Source organism: Pyrgilauda ruficollis, unplaced genomic scaffold, assembly GCF_017590135.1.
Source record: "Pyrgilauda ruficollis isolate IOZ18807 unplaced genomic scaffold, ASM1759013v1 scaffold45, whole genome shotgun sequence".
Classification (NCBI taxonomy): domain Eukaryota; kingdom Metazoa; phylum Chordata; class Aves; order Passeriformes; family Passeridae; genus Pyrgilauda; species Pyrgilauda ruficollis.
In genome coordinates this window covers 6,314,235-6,335,383 of record NW_024526044.1, presented here as the reverse complement: position 1 = coordinate 6,335,383, position 21,149 = coordinate 6,314,235, and the positions used below count along the sequence as shown (strand labels likewise).

General features: G+C 37.7%; 2 protein-coding genes across 22 annotated transcripts in view; one reads left to right on the top strand and one right to left on the bottom strand.

The window, feature by feature from the left end:
* Positions 1-11,261, top strand: part of NCOA3 (nuclear receptor coactivator 3) — a 52,713-nt gene extending 41,452 nt beyond the window's left edge. For 7 of the 17 annotated variants that reach the window (XM_041478532.1, XM_041478529.1, XM_041478531.1 and 4 more), the window contains 8 exons: positions 43-282; positions 1,697-1,823; positions 2,536-2,707; positions 3,466-3,762; positions 5,240-5,344; positions 5,733-5,958; positions 6,186-6,360; positions 6,926-8,055. In XM_041478532.1, coding sequence (XP_041334466.1) covers positions 43-282; positions 1,697-1,823; positions 2,536-2,707; positions 3,466-3,762; positions 5,240-5,344; positions 5,733-5,958; positions 6,186-6,360; positions 6,926-7,202 — 1,619 coding nt within the window. In that variant the 3' untranslated portion in view covers positions 7,203-8,055. The other 10 variants (XM_041478538.1, XM_041478535.1, XM_041478537.1 and 7 more) reach the window with 6 other exon arrangements.
* A 1,582-nt stretch (positions 11,262-12,843) lies between these two features.
* Positions 12,844-21,149, bottom strand: part of SULF2 (sulfatase 2) — an 82,315-nt gene continuing 74,009 nt past the window's right edge. For all 5 annotated transcript variants that reach the window (XM_041478543.1, XM_041478546.1, XM_041478542.1 and 2 more), the window contains 9 exons: positions 20,964-21,060; positions 19,157-19,251; positions 17,113-17,172; positions 16,508-16,677; positions 15,877-16,019; positions 15,529-15,652; positions 15,022-15,052; positions 14,698-14,754; positions 12,844-13,655 (listed from right to left, as the gene is read on the bottom strand). In XM_041478543.1, coding sequence (XP_041334477.1) covers positions 13,625-13,655; positions 14,698-14,754; positions 15,022-15,052; positions 15,529-15,652; positions 15,877-16,019; positions 16,508-16,677; positions 17,113-17,172; positions 19,157-19,251; positions 20,964-21,060 — 808 coding nt within the window. In that variant the 3' untranslated portion in view covers positions 12,844-13,624. The remainder of the gene's footprint in view (positions 13,656-14,697; positions 14,755-15,021; positions 15,053-15,528; positions 15,653-15,876; positions 16,020-16,507; positions 16,678-17,112; positions 17,173-19,156; positions 19,252-20,963; positions 21,061-21,149) is intronic.

Sequence of the window (21,149 nt, the reverse complement as noted above, 5' to 3'; positions counted from 1 at the left end):
CTCCAGATAATAAATATTTGTGTTTTCTGCTATTCATTATAGCAAGCGCTCCCCACAGAAATGTGGCTATGAATCAGCATCAGCCAGGAGACTGGGGTTTGCCAAACTCCAAAGTGAACAGACTGGAATCTGCAAATTCTGCTTCAATGCTGAGACCAGGACCTGAATTTAGTACAGCCCTTCCAAGGCCCCCAGAGGCTGGCTCTGTGTCTGGGCTGCCTGTTCGCTCCAACAGCATACCTGGTACTAGGCCAATGCTGCAACAGCAAATGATTCACATGAGTAAGTTCTTAGCTTCTTATTGTTCTACATAGCACTATTTCCCTGGTTTCTTGGTAAGCATTCATCCTAAGAATCTTTGAACTATTGGTAAATGCTAGATTTTCATTGAAAGGCTTTTTGAGGTTGAGTCTGTTATTGTTCCCTGACTGTGACATTTTATGATTTTTTGGTGATGTTCTTGTTTTCTTCTGGTGCTCTACATCTCATACACAGATAATTTGTTCTGGGTCCTGAGACTGGGTGGGGGGGATAATTTCTGTGTGTTTCTTTAGTGCAGTAGTTCTTTGCTAAAATCCAGGAACTAAACGGCATCTATGATTCCGTATGTAAAGATGCTAGCATTGTGGTTAATTTAATTCATCGTATTTGATCTGGTTTTGTTTGTTTTTTTTTGTTTTGTTTTTTTTTTTTTGTTTGTTTGTTTTTGTTTTTGCTGTTAACTTCTTGGTAATCAATGTCTTGTAAAGTTTTTTCTCAATTATTTCAAACTTCTTTTCACATGGAGTAGCCACATTGCACATACTGGTTTTCTTCTAAGTATTCTTATGTGCATGACAGAAAATAAGCTGCATGTCTAAAATATGAACAGTCTTAAAGCCTGTGGGTTTCTTCTGTTTTATATGTCTAACAAATGTTTAGTGTAGAGCTGAAGTTCTACAGTCTGCTATGCCAATATCAGTATGCCCCAAACCAGCTTAAATAGACAGCATTCCTTTCTTATAATGGAAAACTACCAGGGCTGTCACCAGTTCCCTTAAACAGACTTACTATTTCAATGCAATGAATGAATATAAGACTAAATACAGAAGAAATTTGTGCAGTCCTGACTAAGTCAGAATTTTCCAGCTTAGCTTCCTAGAAATCATTGATGCTAGGTGGTTCATACAGATGCTGGGAAATAATGGGATGACATAAACTGTCCTGTGTAGTGCTGTGTGTCCCTGGATAGGTAGAGGGGAAAAAGGTACTCCCAAAGAGCAAAATGTTGTGTACTTTATGTTTCTTTTAATTTCCACTCTGTATTGGAATTCAAAATGCCAGATTTTGATGTCCCTATGACAGTGTGTATTTGCTGGTACCCAGATGTCATTGTCCAGAATTTTTGTTGGGGGTTTTTTCATGTAAGGTATTGTGTCTTTCACGCTCCTATTTAGAGTCTAAAGGATTAGAAGTAGCAATTCTGCTCTAACAGGGTAGCAGGTCTAGATCACTGTCTGCTGTATTTACATCTGTGGTCTACTATAAATGTGAAATTATCTTGACTGGGAGTTCATGTGTGCATACACTGTAAAACACTATAACGGAAAGGTTACAAAGCTGCTTGACAATTTGCATGATCATCCTCATGTGAACACTAGGAGAGCAAGATGAGACCTTCAGTTTTTAAAAAATACACAAATGCTTTTCCTTGCAGGGCCAAATGAGATAAACATTGACATGGGAGGTAATCCCTATGGACAACCTGGACTTTCTAACCAACCTGGATTGTGGCCTGACAATATGATGTCGATGGAGCAAGTGTCACAGGGTTCACAAAACAGGTAGAACTGGGGAAGGTTTTAAGATAATTCTAAATACAACTGTTCACTGTCTGTCAGAAGAATTTAAGACCTGGAAATAAAATTGTGTCGCATACGCAGTGGGGATAACAGATTGGAGGCAGAATTCCATTTCTGGAATGTTTCAGAACTGTTTCCATTTCTGCTGGTGATCTGACACTGGATATTTTTTAACTGAGCTCCGCAAAAGTCATTGTTAACAAAATCTATCAATCCTTGAATTGGGAGGCACAGAAAAAACAGATGGGAGACTCTGAAGTCCTATCTCTGTGGCACATGGTAAAACCAGGAGAAAACAGAATTTACGTGTGTTTTAAGGATGCATGGAAGGTTACTGGGCATTTTAGGACATAAATTTTGGACTTAAGTTTTTAAGTCTTACTTTGGTTGTCTGGGTGACTATAATACTTAATCACACCCAGGTCAACATATTATATAAAAACTGTCGTTTTTCTTGTAATGGTTGTAATGAATTCCTTCACTGAAAGAGTGGTCAGGCATTGGAATGAGTTGCCCAGGGAGGTGGTGGAGACACCATTCCTAACGTGTTCAAGAAACAACTGGATGTTGCACTTAGTGCTGTAAGTGTGATTGACAAGGTGGTGTTCCCTCAAAGGCTGGTCTCCATGATCTTGGAGGTCTTTTCCAGCCTTATTGATTTTATGATTTTAGTGTTTTTTTTTTTTACTTTTAGACAATTAGTTAGAAGCTCTTTGGATGATCTCTTATGTTCGGCGCCAAATATGGAAGGCCAGAATGATGAAAGGGCACTTCTGGATCAGCTGCACACACTATTGAGTAATACAGATGTCACAAGTCTGGAAGAAATTGACAGAGCATTAGGTATTCCTGATCTTGTAAACCAAGTAAGTAAACAGATATTTTGGCTATCTATTTTCCAAAGACCAATATTATTTTATTACTTGAAAAGAAAGTCAAGAGGACCTCCTCATTTACTTCATCTCATCACATCCTCATCTTCATATTCATACATTTCCCTTTGGAAATCTTCATATTGACTAGTGATTTTCAATGGAGGAGCTCAGTATGGATTAAATTTCTTGTGCATGACAAGAAATACAAAGTGGCATATTCTTACAGAAGTTTGTTGTATAATGCCTTGGTATATATAGGTGGAGTGTAATTCATTATAATTCTATAAACTGAGAATTCTGTTGGGTTTCCTTAGTAGCCTGCTGTCAGCTGAGCTTAGATTGTGAATTATTTGACTGTCAGTGATGTGGATGCTTCCCTCTCCTTCAGTTCCAGGTTGTATTTGCATGGCTAGCAAATAGAGAAAAGAAATTCTGTGAGTACTTTGGAAGTTGCTAAGACCCACATGACACCATCATTTGTACAAATAGCATCAAAAAATGCAGAAGGACTTGAATAGTGACACTGGTCTGCCTGTGTATGCAGTGTGCAGCAAAACTGATTTAAAAATAATTATTACTATAAATCACTTTTGCTATTTCATTCATTTGGAGACAGAACTAACAGTAGCTGTCCATGCTATGTTCTACCCAAGAAATTGCTGGCTGGTGTATTATGCTGAGTTAGCTTTATTGCTACTTTAGAAATTCCATATATACTGCTAGTGAAAGCACTTCTGTATCTGTTGAAGGGACAAGCTTTGGAACCCAAACAAGATTCATTTCAAGGTCAGGAATCTTCAGTAATGATTGACCAGAAGCCTTTGTTATATGGTCAACCGTATCAAGGGCAAGGGCCAGCAATGCCAGGAAATTTTAGTAACATCCAGGGACAACAGCAGTCTTTTAATTCAGTGATGAATCAAATGAGCCAAGCAAGCAATTTTCCTCTGCAAAGTATCCATCCCCGAGCAAATGTGATGAGACCTCGGACCAACACACCAAAGCAGCTACGCATGCAGCTCCAGCAGAGGCTTCAGGGACAGCAGGTAATTTTTTGCTCCTACATTTACACTTCCTTCGTGTTTCAGAATGGAATCACACAGAATTGTGTTGCTGTACATATATAACAATGGATATTACAACAGATGATTGAGAGGGTGGATCTTTTATTTTGACAGTGCTTCTCATTGAATTGCCTGATGGCTGTAGGAGTAGAAGAACATTTATTAGGACAAGTGTTTCTCGAGAACTTCATCGTCCTCCCTAGCTACAGATTGGATTGGTTCCTGCAGCGCACAGGATTGTTAGCTAACAATTCCTAGCTAAACAATTGCTAGCTAAAACAGTGCTTTTGTACATGTAACTCTGCATGCTCTCTGCGTTTAGTATTTTTTCGGAACCTCACAGATAGCATTAAATTGGAGCTGTATTTCTACTGTAAATCAGGTGTTACTTCTTTCTCACTGTGTTCTCTGACTGATCATTTGGGCTTATCGATATATGGGTTTGCTTTCCGTTTAGTGATTTGATGTAATTTTAGATATTTTCTTGGGATGAAAGGTGAGAGAATAGATACAGCCACATAGATCTTAACACTAGGTTGAAAACACTGCTGAAAAAATTGGTGGATGATTTCAGCATTGAATTCCCCACGTGAAAATGCAGGCTTGATATTAAATACAGTGTACAAATAAAATTAGGAAAACTGAACTACTGCTGTGTGACATGGTGTGAGAACAGAATACATGCAGGTAACACCAAGGCAGCAACAACACACAGCTGAAGTACAAAGAGTAGGTTTATTCCGTCATCCTGGATTTGAAAAAACTGAGACACATACACCACTAAGCTCATTTTAGAAGGGGCAAAAAGCACCCAGGCCTGAGCCCTGTATTCCATATCAAAAGGGCCTGGAGCATGCACAGTCCTTCAACCAGGCTCTACTTTCACATCTCCAGATCCTCTTATCTCCCTTCCCCCACCTTTACAAAGAGGCCCAAATCTATGGGAAAGGCTTTTAAAAGTCTTTAACAACATCCTGCTATATAGCAAACATAAATATGTGAATTTTCTCAGCCAGACTATTTTCTAACATCTCCCTGGTGCCTGGTTGGTCTTTGAGAGAAAACAATTCTAAAAACAACTTCCTTTTCTGTCTCCTTGCCAATCTTCCATTTTTCAACCCTTTCCTCTCCACACATGGAGCAATGCTAGGAAATACTGTGTTCTCTCTTGGTTTTCTGTGACACTTATTGTTTAAAACAAATAGATAATCTGCTCTTTATTCCTAAAGAGGGATCATTTAAGGAAAATTAAAAAACCAAAGCCAGTTAATGCTGTACTGTTTGAAGGGTTTTTCTTTTTGTGTGTTTGAGCTGTTTAAACAAATAGTTTGTTTAAAGACAAGGCAGAAATTAGCCATTGCACTTTATGGATTCAAGAGGTCTGTAAAGAAAGTGTTTTTGCAGAAGTTACCATTACTGTTATTTTCAAGCTAATTGTGCTAAAATGTCTTTTTCCAAGTTTATGAATCAGACCCGTCAAACTCTTGAAATAAAAATGGAAAATCCAGTCAGTGGTACTAACTCAGTGATGAGACCAGTTATGCAGCCACAGGTGGGATCCCAGGTAAGTACTTACTACAGTAGCCATCTGTTTAGAATTTCAGCCTTCTTTCATGGCTTTACAGCATTCCTCTTTGGTTTTGTTCCTCTGCATAATTTTTTAAAAAAGGGTTTTTTTGCCTCCCTTATTGCTGAGATTGCTGGAGGATTTGTTCATTAGGTCATGCTGTCAATTCAGTATGCCAAGTTTTTCGTGTAAACTATCATTGTTTCTTTAGCACTAATGACAACTTAATGAAAACTTTTGACTTAATATTTTGATGATTATTTTCTGTACTGTCTGTGGGATTTCCTTGACTTGCTGGGTCTTAGGAATGAGTTTGATTGACTCTGACATGATTTTATTTGTAAAAACATCTTCTAATATGATTTTTCTTCTCTTTGGGGGATAGCAGCAAGGTTTTCTTAATGCTCAAATGGTGGCTCAGCGTAACAGGGAACTAATAAGTCACCATTTTAGACAACAGAGGATGGCAATGATGATGCAGCAGCAACAGCAACCCCAGGCCTTCAGTCCACCACCAAATGTGACAGCCTCAGGAAGCATGGATAGTGCTTTGACAGGCCCTCCAATGGCTCAAGTTCCTTCACAGCAATTCCCCTATCCACCTAATTATGGTACTAGTACTAACATGTTTGGCTTTTTTTTCCATTTTGTCTGTTTTTCTTTTCCCTTTTTTTATTAATCCACACTACCTAAATACCAATCATTTTGAAAAACGGACTATACTGCTACAAAAAAAGGATGACTTTTCTCCTTCCAATCACTGCAAGAAGATGAACCAGAAGTAGTAGGTAATGATAACTGAAGTATATTCTATCTGTCTCCTTTGTTTTATTTTAAGGAATAAGCCAACAACCTGATCCTGCATTTAGTAGAGTATCAAGCCCTCCCAATCCAATGGTATCATCAAGAATTGGACCCTCCCAGAACCCTATGCTGCAGCATCCTCAGTCAGCAACAATGTACCCATCCTCAGAGATGAAGGGCTGGCCCTCAGGAAGCATCCCCAGAAACAGGTGAACTTCAGGATTACAACCTATCTCTCAAAGAGTTTTTAATTTTCTGGAAGTAGAAACTATGTTAAATAGCACATAGCAGGAAGAGCATTTACAAGAGGAAAAAGTAACTTTCTAGTGTCTGTATTGTCCTTCATCCTGCTCTGGTTTAGCAAATAAAATTATTATTTTATGCTTAGCTCCATTGATTCATATTGGACCTCTACAATCTTTGTAACCAGAAAAAACATTCAGTCTTTAAATATTAATTTAATATTTAAAGGAAAAATAACTTGGGGGAGGGGGTGGAGAAATACAAAATATCAAATAGTATTACAATAGATGATACAGCTGTAATAGTAGCCTCCAAAAAGGTTACATTCGGCATACACATACAACTGTGCATTTCTAAAAACTCCCAATTCCTTTTGGGAGGGGAGTTTCCTTGTTAAACAGATACTAGATAAAAACAGCTAAATGTGAAAATAGTTTTATCTTTCACGTGTTGACAGCTGGTGCAGGGAAGGCAATACATCAGTGTGTAAACTTCTTGGAAGTTGATTTTATTTGTCCTTTTGTATTTCAGTTCTTTTCCCCAGCAGCAGTTCAGCCATCAAGGTAGCCCAGCAGCATACAGTATGATGCACATGAATGGCAGCAGTGGCCATATTGGACAGATGAGTGTTAATACCATGCCTATGTCAGGACTGCCTATGGGTCCAGAACAGGTAAGTTGTACATCAAGAGTGATGAAAAGATTTGCTGACTCTTTTTCCATTGAATACAGTCTGCTTACATCCATTCTTCCTGCACAATCCTGCTCTCAGTTATCCTGTTTGTATTTGCATCTGTGGGCCTATTAATTTTATGTCCTAAGAGATACTTCCTTTTTGATGATACATAAGCAAATTCATAATGAGCCCAAGCTGTATGCTGGGATTAGCTGTTGACTTTGAATTGTCATGGATAAGATCAAGCCTTAAACTGCACAAAGGATGATGAAATACTTCTGAACCTGGAGAAAACCCCAGAAAAAAACCGTGGACATTGTGAAATGCATCTTCAGCAGATCTTGAAAATTACATGTAATAGTACACAAGTACAGGTCAGGCTAAGAATCCTGCTAGTGTGGTAGCCTTCTGGCAGACACTGATAATGACACTTGCCCTTACAATACCTTAGAATAACTTGTGTACACATAGCCAGAAATGACAGAAAATTTAGACCCCTCATTTAAGGTGAAAATGTGCTAATAACAGAAAAGAAAGCTGAAAAGAAAGCTGAAGTACAAAATACACTTTCGCTACAATCGTTCCACAAACTACCTAGGATGAGCAACATAATACTGACATAAGCTAAATCTATTCAAGTAAAAAGTACCTCGTGAAATTTTGTCCAGCATACCTGAGGAAGCAGTCAGAATTCTGGGGGTAAGTAAAATTTTGGAGGACTTCGATACAACAAAGGCCATTTATAAATAGGAGAGTATAAAGGTGAAATGTCAGATTTTCCAAATCTACATGGCATAAATATACCCAAATAGTGTGTTTAGGAAATTCTAGGACAGCATTTATTTTCTAGAAGTGTATTTTCAAAGTGGAGCATTAAAAAACTATTCTTCTGCTTCTAGGCATTGATTGGCAGTAGTTCCTTCTTCCAAAAGCAGTACACAAACCATTTCTTTCAGCAAAGATGTCTTCTCTGATGAAAGTATCTTTTCTTTAACAGAAATACTGCTGACATCTAGAACCACATCTTCAAACAAGAATGGTTGAATGCACTAGTATTAGAAAGGAAAGTGACACATTCTTCATGGCAAGTCATACTGGGCTTAACAGAAACCAGTGATTAATTTTCTCATCCAGAGGAAAACAAACCAAAAAAAACCCTACCCAACAAAAATACATTTTACTAGAAGCAGCCTATGAAATACTGTATGATGCGGGGTACAAAAAAAAGGTCATTAATATTTTTGGCACTCTTCCTCTAGGAAAGTGCATTTGGTAATGCCATTTTAATACATTTGATGAGTAGACTCCTGGAATACCTTATGTGTTTACTGTAGCTACCTTTAGCCCAGGCAGATGAAAGTGCCTGGAGAAGTCACAGTGGTAAGAATTTCCTGATTTCTCCAATAACAATATCTGACAGAGAATGTAGTACTTAGCCTTGACTCTTACATGAATCTATGAATATAAATGCTGCTTTTAGTCTATTATCCCAAGAGTCAGGGATTTCCCAAGCAAAGTAGCAGTGCAAAATTAATTGGCACATGCTAGTCTAAAATCTTGTCTGTTGAAGCCAAGGGTTGAAAAGAGAGGATAAACAATTTAAATTATTTAAACACAATTGTGACTAATATTTACAAATTGCTGTGCAGCTGAGTGCACTTTATAGAGGACTATATAATGGATTGATGCAATGTCTTTGATAAGGACTTAATAAGAAGGTAGGGTGTACTCATATTCCTTCACAATCTCTTAAGAATTACTTGAAAAGACTGCCTAATGTAATGTTTTCTGTGTGTGGAAATTAGAGCAATAATCTTTCATCTTTTTTTTTTGAAAAAGGCTTCAGAAAACTCAAGGCAAGACACTGCAGCCAGAATCAGAATTTTGCAGTCCTTTTTGTGAATAAATTTTGTAAATATGATCTTTAAAATAATGTATTATATATATGACTTTTGTAGGTCACTAACTCATTTTTGCAGAGTTTGTGAAGCTAAATGTTTAACAAAATTGATTTCTGGAAACTGAGTGTAGTTGAGATCCAAATTTTTTTGTTTTTTTTTTTAATTACATTTAAGGACTTTGAAGCTGGGTGACTTTGGCCCACATATTTCTCTTCTTTGGTCTCCAACACCTCATTTATTTTTACATGTTTAACACAGAGCTTTTTATAAAAAAATAGGCCAGTTGTTCAATACTTTCTCCACCTGTGAGCACTTCTGTTACATTTCTTCTTACCTAAGGCAGTTTGACATGAAGGCTCTGCTTTCTAAGATCTTACAACTTGTCGGGACAGACATGTCTGTCTGTACTAGGTTGCCTTTTCAGTTGATGAATCTGGATTGTGTCTTCTTGGTCAATTTTAATGAACTCAAAATGTTTTTTGAAAATGTTTGTCTGTTGCAAAATACTTGTTATTATGTAACATCCAGAAATCTTTAAGGATAGTAAGCCACATTTTAACCAAATGTCTACACCTCATTGGATTATTCTAATAGTAATGAATGTATTTTCTAAGCAGATTTCTGTCATAGCAGTATTTAAGTGTGGTTACATATTATTTGCTGGTAGCACGGGGGTCTTTTCCCCCCTCCGTTTTGGGTGCTTGAAATGAAGATCCCTTTGCACTTTTTGCAGTTACAAGGAATTAAACCGCTAAACCTTCCTAAGGGATGACCCAAAAATGTTTAAGATGTGTGGTGCTTCTGTTCTGTTGTTCGTTGTGTAATGGAAAACTGATTTCTCCCAAGTGAGTAAAAGAAACCAAAAATCCCTCATCTGTGTTCTTTTCTGCTTTTTCTTTTTTCTTTATTCTTGGTATGTTAGCAAGATGGGGTTTTATTGTTCAGAATATTCAGTGATCTTCCATTTTAATAGAAGTAAGTTTCAATAGAAATATTCTCATCATTTCATCCCTAGCGCCTAGCCAGCTGTGTAAGGGGAATTCAAAGGGAATGCAGATTAAATCGATCTACTTCATGTAACCCTGTCTCTTCCACTAGTACTGAGTATATATAGATTATCACAGCACTTACTTGGACTTTTCAGTCTGATTAACGTGTTTTTGTAATGCAAACTTTTAAAAGCCTAAGGAACTTTAATTTCATTTCTTGGGTCATATTTATTTGTTGAGTAAGTGCTGCTTACTGAGAGTGAAAGGCAACAATCCCTTGCATTTTATATCAAATCAGAATACACCAATATTTATATTTTGTAGTTGCTCATTATACTGATGGAAACTACAAACACCGGTTGCTTTCATTAGGTGAGCTCTTGGACTATATACTGCTGTATACATCTTGCAGTACAATTTTTTTTTTTTTAATTAGTAATTCTATTTATACATCTATGTATAACTGGTACCTACCTGACTGACATTATAAAAGCTCATCCTTTTCTCATATGTTTAGCATGTTGGAGCTTTCCAGTACCTACTTTTTTCTTTTTTTTTTTCCTGAATTAAAAGATTTTTAGTTTAAACTTGATGAAGGGGCAGGGGGCATTTTTAAAATGCATTGATGGTATATTTAATGGCAGCACTAAATTGTACATCTAGTTTGAAATCTATTGCCATTTAGTTACCACCATCAATTTGCTTTAGTCCTATAGCAGTAGATTTTTGTGAATTTTTTTTTTTAATAAAACCCACATAACATTATTCAGCAGTAAGAGATGAATGAGCTAGTGCAGCAGCCTCTGATCACTGCTGCATAAATGAGCGTTGTTTTGCTAAGTCTCTGTTACTTTTTTGATCACATGTGCTTATTTAACTTCTATGTAGTGCACTTTTTTCCTTGGCCTAAAATACTGCTTCTGAAGTGAGAAATCCAGACCACATTTCTGTCACAAGACAAAACTTACTTGAATGTTGCACCAGTTAGCACACCTTTTATTATAGCATTTATGTGCAGACCACCAGATGACAGAATGATACAGAAAGTGTGAAACCATGTAATTCTGAGAGCAATATTTTTAAAAATTCTCAGGAGAAGGCATACGGTATTGAGAATTGCATCTAAGCTTAGTTTACATTTACAAGTATTGCTTGAAATATCTGTATCTTTTCTTTTGCGAAACAGAGAAGTCACGGGGACTGATTTATAAAAGGGTTGGTTGTAAGGTGTTACTGCCCTTCTGGCTTTTGTGTTTGGATGTTAATAATAATGTAAATAAAGGTTTCTATTTAAAATCAGATTTTGGTGACACTGTATGAGCTAATATTTTCAGGGTGATTATCCAGTACAGGTCAGAGAAAATTCCCTGCTATCACTGATGAAAACTGTGTGTAAAGAACAATTTACATTTTATCTTAGTTGGCTGTAAAAGCTGAGGGAGTAACAATGGAGACCTTTCACTTACGAGACACACATTTAGCAGACATGAACTAGAATTTGTGTTTTTTTCAACTTAAATAGCAAACTTTAGAAGAGCTGAAAGGAGAAGAGGTGATATCTTTCCCTAAAACTTGGCAACAACAATTTCATTAAATAGCAGCTGCTTCTTGTGTCACATACAAGTCTCACAGCTCACTATTTTCTATAAAGGGGACAAGATAACTTTTCAACCTTCTGACTGACAAGTAAGTAACAGGCGCAGTAACACTGGCCCTGCAGGATTTTAACAGTCACCTTGCCAGAGACTATGAGTTAAATATACAAGGGCATGCAAATTTTTTTTAAAATCTAACCTCATATTCTTTCTGCATGTACACTGGGAATGGCAGATAGCTAAAACTTTTCTCTGGAAAACAGTAAAAATGTGGGGGTTTTGGGGAAATTAAGGGGTTTTTTTACTTACTTGTGTAGATCCAGGATCTCATCATCTAGTAGATTTTTCTGATAATCCATGAGATTTTTAACAAGTTTAATGAAAATACATGGCTAGATTAAGACAGACATTCAGATTTTACTTGCATAATTTAAAAAAGCTTGCAAGAAAGCTTTGGGTAGTGGATTTGACTTACCACATGTCATACAAATACTCAAGCCCAGTCCTACTTAGCATATATAAAGTCTATAGTTCTGCTTTTTTTTGAGTTTTTTTTTTTTTTTTTTCTCATTCCTAAATTCAAGTACATTTTTTGAGTATGGACTTGTGATACCAGGGATCTACGTCTGGATCTAATTCCACTTTATTTTCTGAACTGCAAAGCCAGGAAGGGTTTCAAAATCATTTCCATGCTGCATTTTTACACTGCATTTCTACAAGGGCCAGTTAAATTTGCATTTTGAAAAAAATACCTCTTAGGAGCGAAGGCCACAGTTGGTTGAGTCTGTCCCATGAGCGCCCTCAGGCATTTGCCCTTAAACACAGGTAGCAAAGTAATATGAAACAAATGATAAATACAAGTCTCACCATTAGTGCCTGTACTACAACATATGTAATAATGTTCTTATGAAACTACTGAAATAATTCTGTACACTGTGCTTTCTTAGTAAAATTATAGGGTTTTTTCCCCTGTGAAAACCTTTGAACAGTAACTGTCATTCACAACATTTACTTTTCTGCAGACCAAAGTATAACTAGATTATTGACTACAAATACTGAACTTTCAGATCTGCCTTTTTTAAAAAATAAATGTAAAAGTTACACTGCTAAGCAAACACTACTTTCTCAAAGGAACTGTTCTGGTTTTGAATGTACAGTATAATATTACGACATAAAAAAGCTTCATACAAATCTGATTTTGTTAAAATTTAAGATGTACATTTACTGAAATTTTTCAGTACCTTTAAAAATGAGTAAATTCTGACTTAGCATTTTGAGAAATGGCGTGTGGGTGTTACACTCTTTTTTATTAATAAATTTCTTCACAACCTGAAGGAATTTATTTTCAAACAGTACACTGATCAATATTTACACAATCCCTCAAAAAATCTGGCATCCTGTGAGTCAAGATTTTCTCTAATCTTCATAGAGGTGACAGTAAAATGAACAAGCAGACTTGGAACTAAAATGTATCCTCAGAGGAAATTGAAGAAATTCCATGGTGTTGAGAACACTTGGTGCTGCTGACTTCAGTTCCTGAATATTGTCAAAGTTCTCTTGAACTATTACCTTTACCCCAGTGTTAAGCAAAAGCACCTTTGTTTTCTAAATCTTGCTTTAGAGTTGTACTTGGCTTTGAAGCTTTTCTCACGACAGCTAAAGATACAGGTGAACTGGAAATTGTTTTAAGGTTCCATCAACTGTCTGTGTAAACACTGCCACTGCAGGGGCATTCCTCTTTGGGATGTGGCTGAGTTTCCTCCTCTGTCAATTCCTGAATCAGCATTAGTTGTGTCTTCTTGAAGTAAAATGCCTTGTGAAGTAGGTGAGGTATAATCCAAAGCAAAAAATCAGGTACAACAGTGGATTTCAGAGACCTGTATTTCTGACAGCATTTCCCATCATTTCACTGCTTCTATTCAACTCGCTCATCAGTGCAAACATTCTATCTCTTTCAGCCTCGAAGTTTATCCAGTCCTTCAGGTGAATGTTATAATTCATTTAGTCTGTACATGAATTCAAGTCCTGCCCTGTTTGTATCCTCATGGAGGTGCAGCAGCTGGGGGAGATTAGCCCTCCCAGCCTTCCCACAGTTGTCCTCTTTAAAATAAAAGAAATGCAGTTTAGTGTAGAACATTCTAGTAGAATGTAGTAAGAAAGGTATTTTTAATGGTTCCGTGCAGTAAAAACCAATGGAAACACTGTGAACCACCAATAAAAGCATAGGAGGTATATGACAGAAACAATTCAACAGTACTTGAAACTTCAGCCTGTACAAAGCTTGTTAATTCAACCTTCATTTTGGTTCTAAAGCCTGTCTTAGATCTCTTCAATTAGAAATAAAGCCACTGCATTGTATGAGCAACTCCTCTTGGGCAAGAAGACCAGATGGTGCCTAGGAAGGGACTTGCACCTGTGTTTTCCACTGCACAGTTTGAGAGCACGTTATGATTGCTAATGAATTGAAGTCTCTGCCTTCTTTTTAAGGGGAGATTCAGAGACAGTAACAGGCAACTGTAACTTTTTAATAAACTTAAATTTGTACCTCACCTTTTGAGCTCTGGCAGTTTGAGAACTGCCAGATCATCACCACATTTTAAAAGGCAGCTCAGTAAGAAAAAAGCAGTTGTAGATAGAAATCTGTCTTGTAGTCTACTTTCTGTTTTAAATTCCTTTTCCTGCTCACAGCACAAAGGCTGTAGCTGGATAAATAGCAAGAAAATACATGATACTGCCTCACTACTTGTGAGAAATTACAGTCAGTTTTGTTCTTTCTGGATTGTGTGAAAAACCACTAGATAGCTGCTACTAGTTTAAGTTTAGACAAAACCAATGTCCTTGTCTTTCATTTTTATTGGCAGTTGACCATAATTGGTTTCTTAACTGAGCATCTACCTTTACTTGTTTGAAATTGCCTTGACTTTAATGCTCCAAGATTCTCAAAAACCATGTACCAAGAGGTTTTCTGCAGCAGTAGTTGTCAGTAATGATGGCAGTATCATATTTCTTGCATAATTTAGAGGACTTTCCTCCTAAGCATTCTGTGAGAATAGATGATGATGTTAAAAAGGTGGTGCATGCAAAAAGAGAAGGGAAAAGTTAAGTAAAAGCTAATGCTTTTGGTGAATTGCTCCCAACTCACAGTGACTTGGCAGATGATGGTCTCTTCACATCTGGCCATTTTCGACGCTGAAACTGCCTAATTTTCAAGCAGCAAAAGGAGAAAAAAGTTAACCATCACCAAGAAAACAACCAGTACCACAATCTGAAAGATGAGGAAGAAGAATTCAGCCAGAATTTTGACTACTAAGATCAGAACACAGTGTAACATTGAAACAAATAGCTCCAATGTTTCAAAGCAAGTGGGGTGGAAAGGTCTTTCCATGTGGTTCCCAATCCTACACTTGCTCTTTCAGCATGAAGGTAGTACTTAAGAATAATAATGTAATTTTTTTTTTAAATTTACCTGTACTGCTCATAGCTTCCATCTTTAAGTCCTAGGTGAAGAAAAATTAACAATGTTACTAACAATTGCCTGTAAATAAAGACTCAAGAATTTAACAAATTTCCTGATGCCTTTGAGTAACCTAGTATGCCCTCACATCTGATCCTGCACTGAGCAGAAGTTTGGAGCAGAACTCTGGAAGTCCCTTCCAGCTCGAACTGACCGGTGTTCAGGTCTGTGAGCTTCATGGTGGCTCTTAGGGTATTCTCTCCCTTTTCACGAGTATTGTTCCTTCCTTGTCTTCTCCTGCACCTCAGCAATATTTATCATTATGCTAAGGGTCATTCTTCGTCTTGAAAACATGACATAAGACAAAGTGAACATGTACAAAAATCTGAGAATGCAGTTATCACCCTCAGCAGGACATTACTATTGTAAGTAAATCCTAAAATCCTTTTGACTGATTCAAGTTTTATAATGTTAAGAGTACTTTGGGGCATTTGTGAGTGCAATAGAAGAGGCACTTACCAAGATCCATGTTCCTGGTTCTTGGATTGCATTGCTTATACCCTCTGCAACTTCTGAGTTCCATGAGCTGGACATGCAGTTGATTAAGAACATCTCTGTCAAGCGTATTCACTGCATTAATTAGCTGCAATAAACAGAAGGTTCTTATTAGTAACTACTGCTCTGTAATTTGGTAACTTTTGGAATACAGCTGGTTTATTTGTAACAGGAAAGAGCCCTGTTATACTAGTTTAAATGACACAGGCCTTAACTTCATCCTGCAGCAATACTGCACGATTTCAATTTATTGTTGACAGGTAACAATGATGTATTGCTTGAGCTGTGATCTCAAGGTCTGTGATCAGATACCTGATATGGATCGGTATTGAGATCAAAATACTCCAAAAATCCAGTAGCAAATTCACAGAACAGGAAGTTGTGGGTCTCGTTGATTGTCCTCAAACACCAGTACGTGTTGTTGTTGGCACTGGTACAGGCACAGAAAGGGCCCACTGCAAATTGAAGAGTTACAAAGACATAACCTACATGCATCTGTCTTTAGTACTGCTAATTACTTTCTGTTTATAGTATTACTTTCTTCATAGACAGTTACTCTCATTCTCACTCCTGAGCTCTAAAGCAGAGAATGCCTACCAGCATCAGCTTCTTGTTTTGTGCATACCTAATCCACATGACATGACTAATTACAGTAACATCTTGTCTAGTTCCTTTTTCTGGTTGTGACACATTCCAGATGGTGAGATGTCTTACAGATCAGTGTACAGTATTCAATATCTGTGGCGTATTTGCAGTTCTTTTTACCTCCTTGCCTTTCATGCAAGAATAACCACAACACTGAAAACAGAGATTATTTACTACAGAGAAGACTGTATGGCTTTGGTTACAGAGCTAATAAAACCAGTAACTATTAGCAACCCAACATCCCAGCCCATTCTAGCCCAAATTTGCTGACCTATTCCTTAGTTTACAGTATTCTTACGTGTCCATAGGGGAGCAGTTTGCCAGTGCTGGTTGTCATGGGTGAAGCAGGTCAGACCAGGCATGCTGCACGTGTCATTATTTTTAATTCTCTTAAGCATTTTGCGCAGTTTCTTCTTCCGTCTCTGCTCTCGCAGCAGCCACAGCCTGTCTTTCTCCTGTAGGGCTTTCCTGCACACATGAAATGTTAGGGTCATGTAAACTCTGTTACACTTGAACATAGCTAAAACACCCCAAAGCAGCTAATAAAATAAACCACTCAGAGGGAAAGAATCCACATTTCTTAATTAAATGGTGTTTCATACAAATGGAGATGACTGCAATTCAATAGCACTGAAAAAAAAAAAAAAAAAAAAAAAAAAACCAGCCAAAGGGGCATGTAGGCCTGAGGTTTGCAGCGTGCCTTTTTCAAAAGCAGAGACCTTAGAATTTACAAGCATTTTGATATGGGCTTAGTTCCTTGCCTAGGTGTCTCTTGTTTATGCTTTTTTAATACAGGATAAATTGAATACTACTACTATTGCCTAGTGTGTAACTGTGTGTACAGACCTAATATTAATATTACATTTTGCACATCCTCTCTCAAAGGAACAGGCCTTCACTTACTTGAAAGGATGAAGACTGGATCCTTTGTGTCTCAGTTTGCTCTTGTGTTTTGAATGGTAACTGGAAAATAAAAACAGCATTGCTGGTGAACAACAGCAAGACAACTGCCCCTGTTCTTATAAGAGTATCAGAGTGGATTTGAGGCAGATTTTATCCAGTGTCACTTCTCCCTTCAATTTATTAATGTATGTGATGAATAAAGGCAACCTCACTCAACTGGATCAGGCACTTCCCAGCCTCACTGCGTCTCTGCTTCCTCAGATCCTTTGTCCACAGTGACACTGCATTGTAATGTATATCCACATCCAGCTACAATTTACTATTCTTTTAGTTTTAACTGGTTGTTTCCCTACATGGGGCACATAGAATAAATAGATGTGTAATTAAATTACATTTCTGCAAGGAGGTATTCCCTAACTTGTTCTGATAATGACAAGTTTATACTACCCTCCTGTCATTTTCCTTCTGAATGCAAAAATTTCAATACCAGCTGTACTTTGTAGGGCTGGGAGGGAGTGTGGGGGTGTCCTCCTTTATTACTAGCTGGAAGTTCCAGGAAAAAACTTGAACAAGATGGCTTGAACTGTCCCAGCAAGAGCAGTGTCTAATATATTCAGAGATATGCAGAGTGTAAGCAGACATACACATTCTCGCTGGGTTACTACTGCTTTGCCTCTCCAGAAACTCTTACAGTGTTTTGCAGAAATTTCCTTTCTGTGGAATTACCAAAGTTTAAAAAAAAGAACAGTCTCAGTCACTGGTGATATTTTCTTATTGATACAGTTACTACATACACAAATCAGCAAACACAAACTTAGTTTAATAAATGTTGTTTTCGAAACAGTACATCTGAATTCAATTAGTTGCAGACTAAAATTTCCTTCGAAACAAATCTTTTAAATTCTTAAAACTTTTGGGAGCTTTCATAAGTTTAATCAGTATAACAAATTAAAAAAGTAAGATTATTTAAGAACTATCTTCTTCAGACAAATTTTTAATCTTGCACAGATGCTGGGCATTTCATCAACTAATTGTAAATGCTAAATCAAAGCAATTGCAATGGAAACACTTGACCATATGTAACTCAGATGATTAATTTCTTTGATTTCAGTGGGATTAGTCATCTCAATAATGTTATGCACAAATATAAGTGTACCCTATATCACTCTGAAAAGAAACATTTTTTTTACATTTTCTATAAAACATTCACCAAAAATAACTTCATCTTTACAGTGCATATTAAGTAAACTCAATCACTTTTGAAAGCAGTGGATTATAAACCAATATAAACTTTCTGTCTGTTTACTATCTAGAATGATACATCTTAAGCAGTTATTGACATGGGCTCCCATAACCCAGGAAATTTATGATCTCCGTATTTTAGTGGATCTGCTGCTGAAACTATGTTGCAGGATCCACACTGGCCACATCCACAGTCCACAACAATTATAAACATCATATCTGTAGAGTAAGTTGCACCTCTGAGGTTTTAAGCTTTATGTTCAAAAAGACATTCTGTGACACCAATAAGACAGAGCAGTTTAATCCACACCCTCTCACAGAGTCTACTTGGTAACAGGTGCTTTAGCCACAGCTAAAGCACAGCTGCCTTGTAGTTTTGACTCCATTCAGATACAGCTTTCTTTTTTTTTTGGTCATACTCATACCATTCTGCCACTGTGGCTGCAGTACTCTCAGCAATTCCTCCGAGCTGGCTCTGTCATCACCATGAGCAGGAGAAGGTGCTCCTGGGTCTCTTTCTGAACAGCTTTTCTCAGGGGCAAATTCTGTTTGGGTTACCTTTGGATTTTGGAGGATTTTCTGTTGTGCTTATTTGCAGAGCAAGAGCTCGATTGTCCAGCTAAACTCCTGCCTGGCAGGCAGTGGGCCATGTGCAGCAGCCTAACTTCCCCTGAATGTATATACAGGAGTACAGTCAGCACACAACCACTGAACAAACCAGATCCTAATCTCTCCTGTGAGGACATAAATCAGTTACAGTTGCACACTACAAATAATTATTCAGAAATACACAAAAAAATACCTTAGCTTGTTACAATCACACTCTTCTGGTCGCTTCTTCTTTAGATGACCTCTCACCTCCCTCAGGTTTTTTATTTTATTTTGCAAAGTTTCAATCTAAAAAAAAAAAAAAAAAGGCACAGTGTTTGAAAAAAACCAGCATGATTTAGTGCTATTCTAACCTTCTCAAACTCATTCTACTGTCACCAAGAGCTTCCTCTTCAGTACCTTCCGTGGCTCTCACCACTAACAAGCATTTTCAAATTATCTAGCTTTCCAGAAGGAAACTACTGCAGGAGGAAGCTGGCTCAGTTTGCCTGCTCTGATTCTTGACTCTGCAAGTGGAATGCAGTGCTGCAGGAATGGGGGGACGCACAGTTGCAGGTAGACAGACACTCCTGCAGCTGCTCCGATTTTGCCTCTTGTGCTCTACAGCACATTTGCAAGGGGAGAAAGGCTGCTCAAAGGAAAACAAAATAAATAAATTTCAGCATGCTGGGGCACTGGGAAGGGGATGGGGCAGGAGTGATCTGAAATCCCCTCCTCAGAGGTTTCGAAAAAGCAAAGCAGCAAGGTTCCGTCACTTTGCAGAGCAGGTTTTAGCAGTGTCTGGACACATGGGATAGCAATCAGCAGTTGACTGTGCCACCCATGAGGTTTATTTTTAACTGCCTTTTTTTTTCACTAAATGACACTCCTGCTTTTTCTCAAGTCTGGCTTACATACAGCATGGCCCATTTCCACTCGGGTATTGCAGGCTCTACACAGCAGAAAAATCAAAGCAATCTAATGTGAACAACAGTCTCTGCAGAACTACCATTAGCCATCAGTGACCATAGGTGTACTAGAAGCTCATGACTGTTGAAGCAGAGACAGGACAGAGTGTTCAAGGAAAACGGACAAAGAACCCAGCCATGTGACCCTAAATCAGGAACACGGTTGGGCAGAAGTGTGTTCTTATTTTCTTCGACACTCCATATTAGCTACATTTTCTGAAGAAAAAACAATTACAGGACTGTGGTAATATTAAAATTGCCCTTTTTTAATCTTAGCAGACTAAGTAAGTTTTTAAGTATTTGCCCTATGTGTCAATCTTTACAATAAAAGGGGACCAAGAAGTTCTTATATAGAACTTTACTGTGAATTTATGTAATTTGGTGAGAGTTTACAGGACGTCCATCCTTCATGCTTCTCTGGCATTTGTTCCATCCTTATCTAGTCCTTAGACCCTCTTTCATGCACAATACACATGAAGGGTTTGAGCTAATAATAGTGGCAAAAATGTCAGACAAAGTTTTACTGGCAAATTTCATAGAGCAAATTACCTCCAGGTTCTCCATATACACAATCCTATGAAAAAATGCAATTCCAAGGTGCAAGGTTAAGAAAAGCAGTAGCAAGTGAAAGAAATTAATTCTAGAAGCACCAAAACTAATGAAGCTCACTTTTCCTTGGGCCTTTATATTTGATACTGAAGGACTATGTTTTGAGAGGTTCCCCACTGCGGAACAGGACTACTAAGACGGTACAAAGATCCAGATTACTTTTTTCCTAGGATGGGGACAGCTTTAAGACTTATTTGTCTCATAAGGCATATGACATGTCTCAGCTGTGCTTTCAGTTGCAATTCTCTCCTCCAGTCAGCATCTTGTCTTCAAAAACTTGTAATAACTTCTTTATTTCTGAAATGTCTATTCGGAAATCAGCCAGCAAATTCAGAAGGTTTCACGGAGGGAAACAGACGCCATGGGGCAGACACAGATAGTCAGCAAGATCCTATCAGCCCACAGAAAACAACGCTAAAAACACACGCTGAAAACATCACTGACCTCATGGTCAATATGAAGTTTATGGTCCTTCCAAGCTTGCAGTGACCTGTACAGATCTGTGTCACACTGAACTGTATCATTCTCCAGGATATAGCACCTTGGCATGGAAAAGCAAAGAGTGTTTATTACAGTGAATACACACACAGAGCAATGCAAACAGCTGCTTTTAATAACACAGCTCCAGGA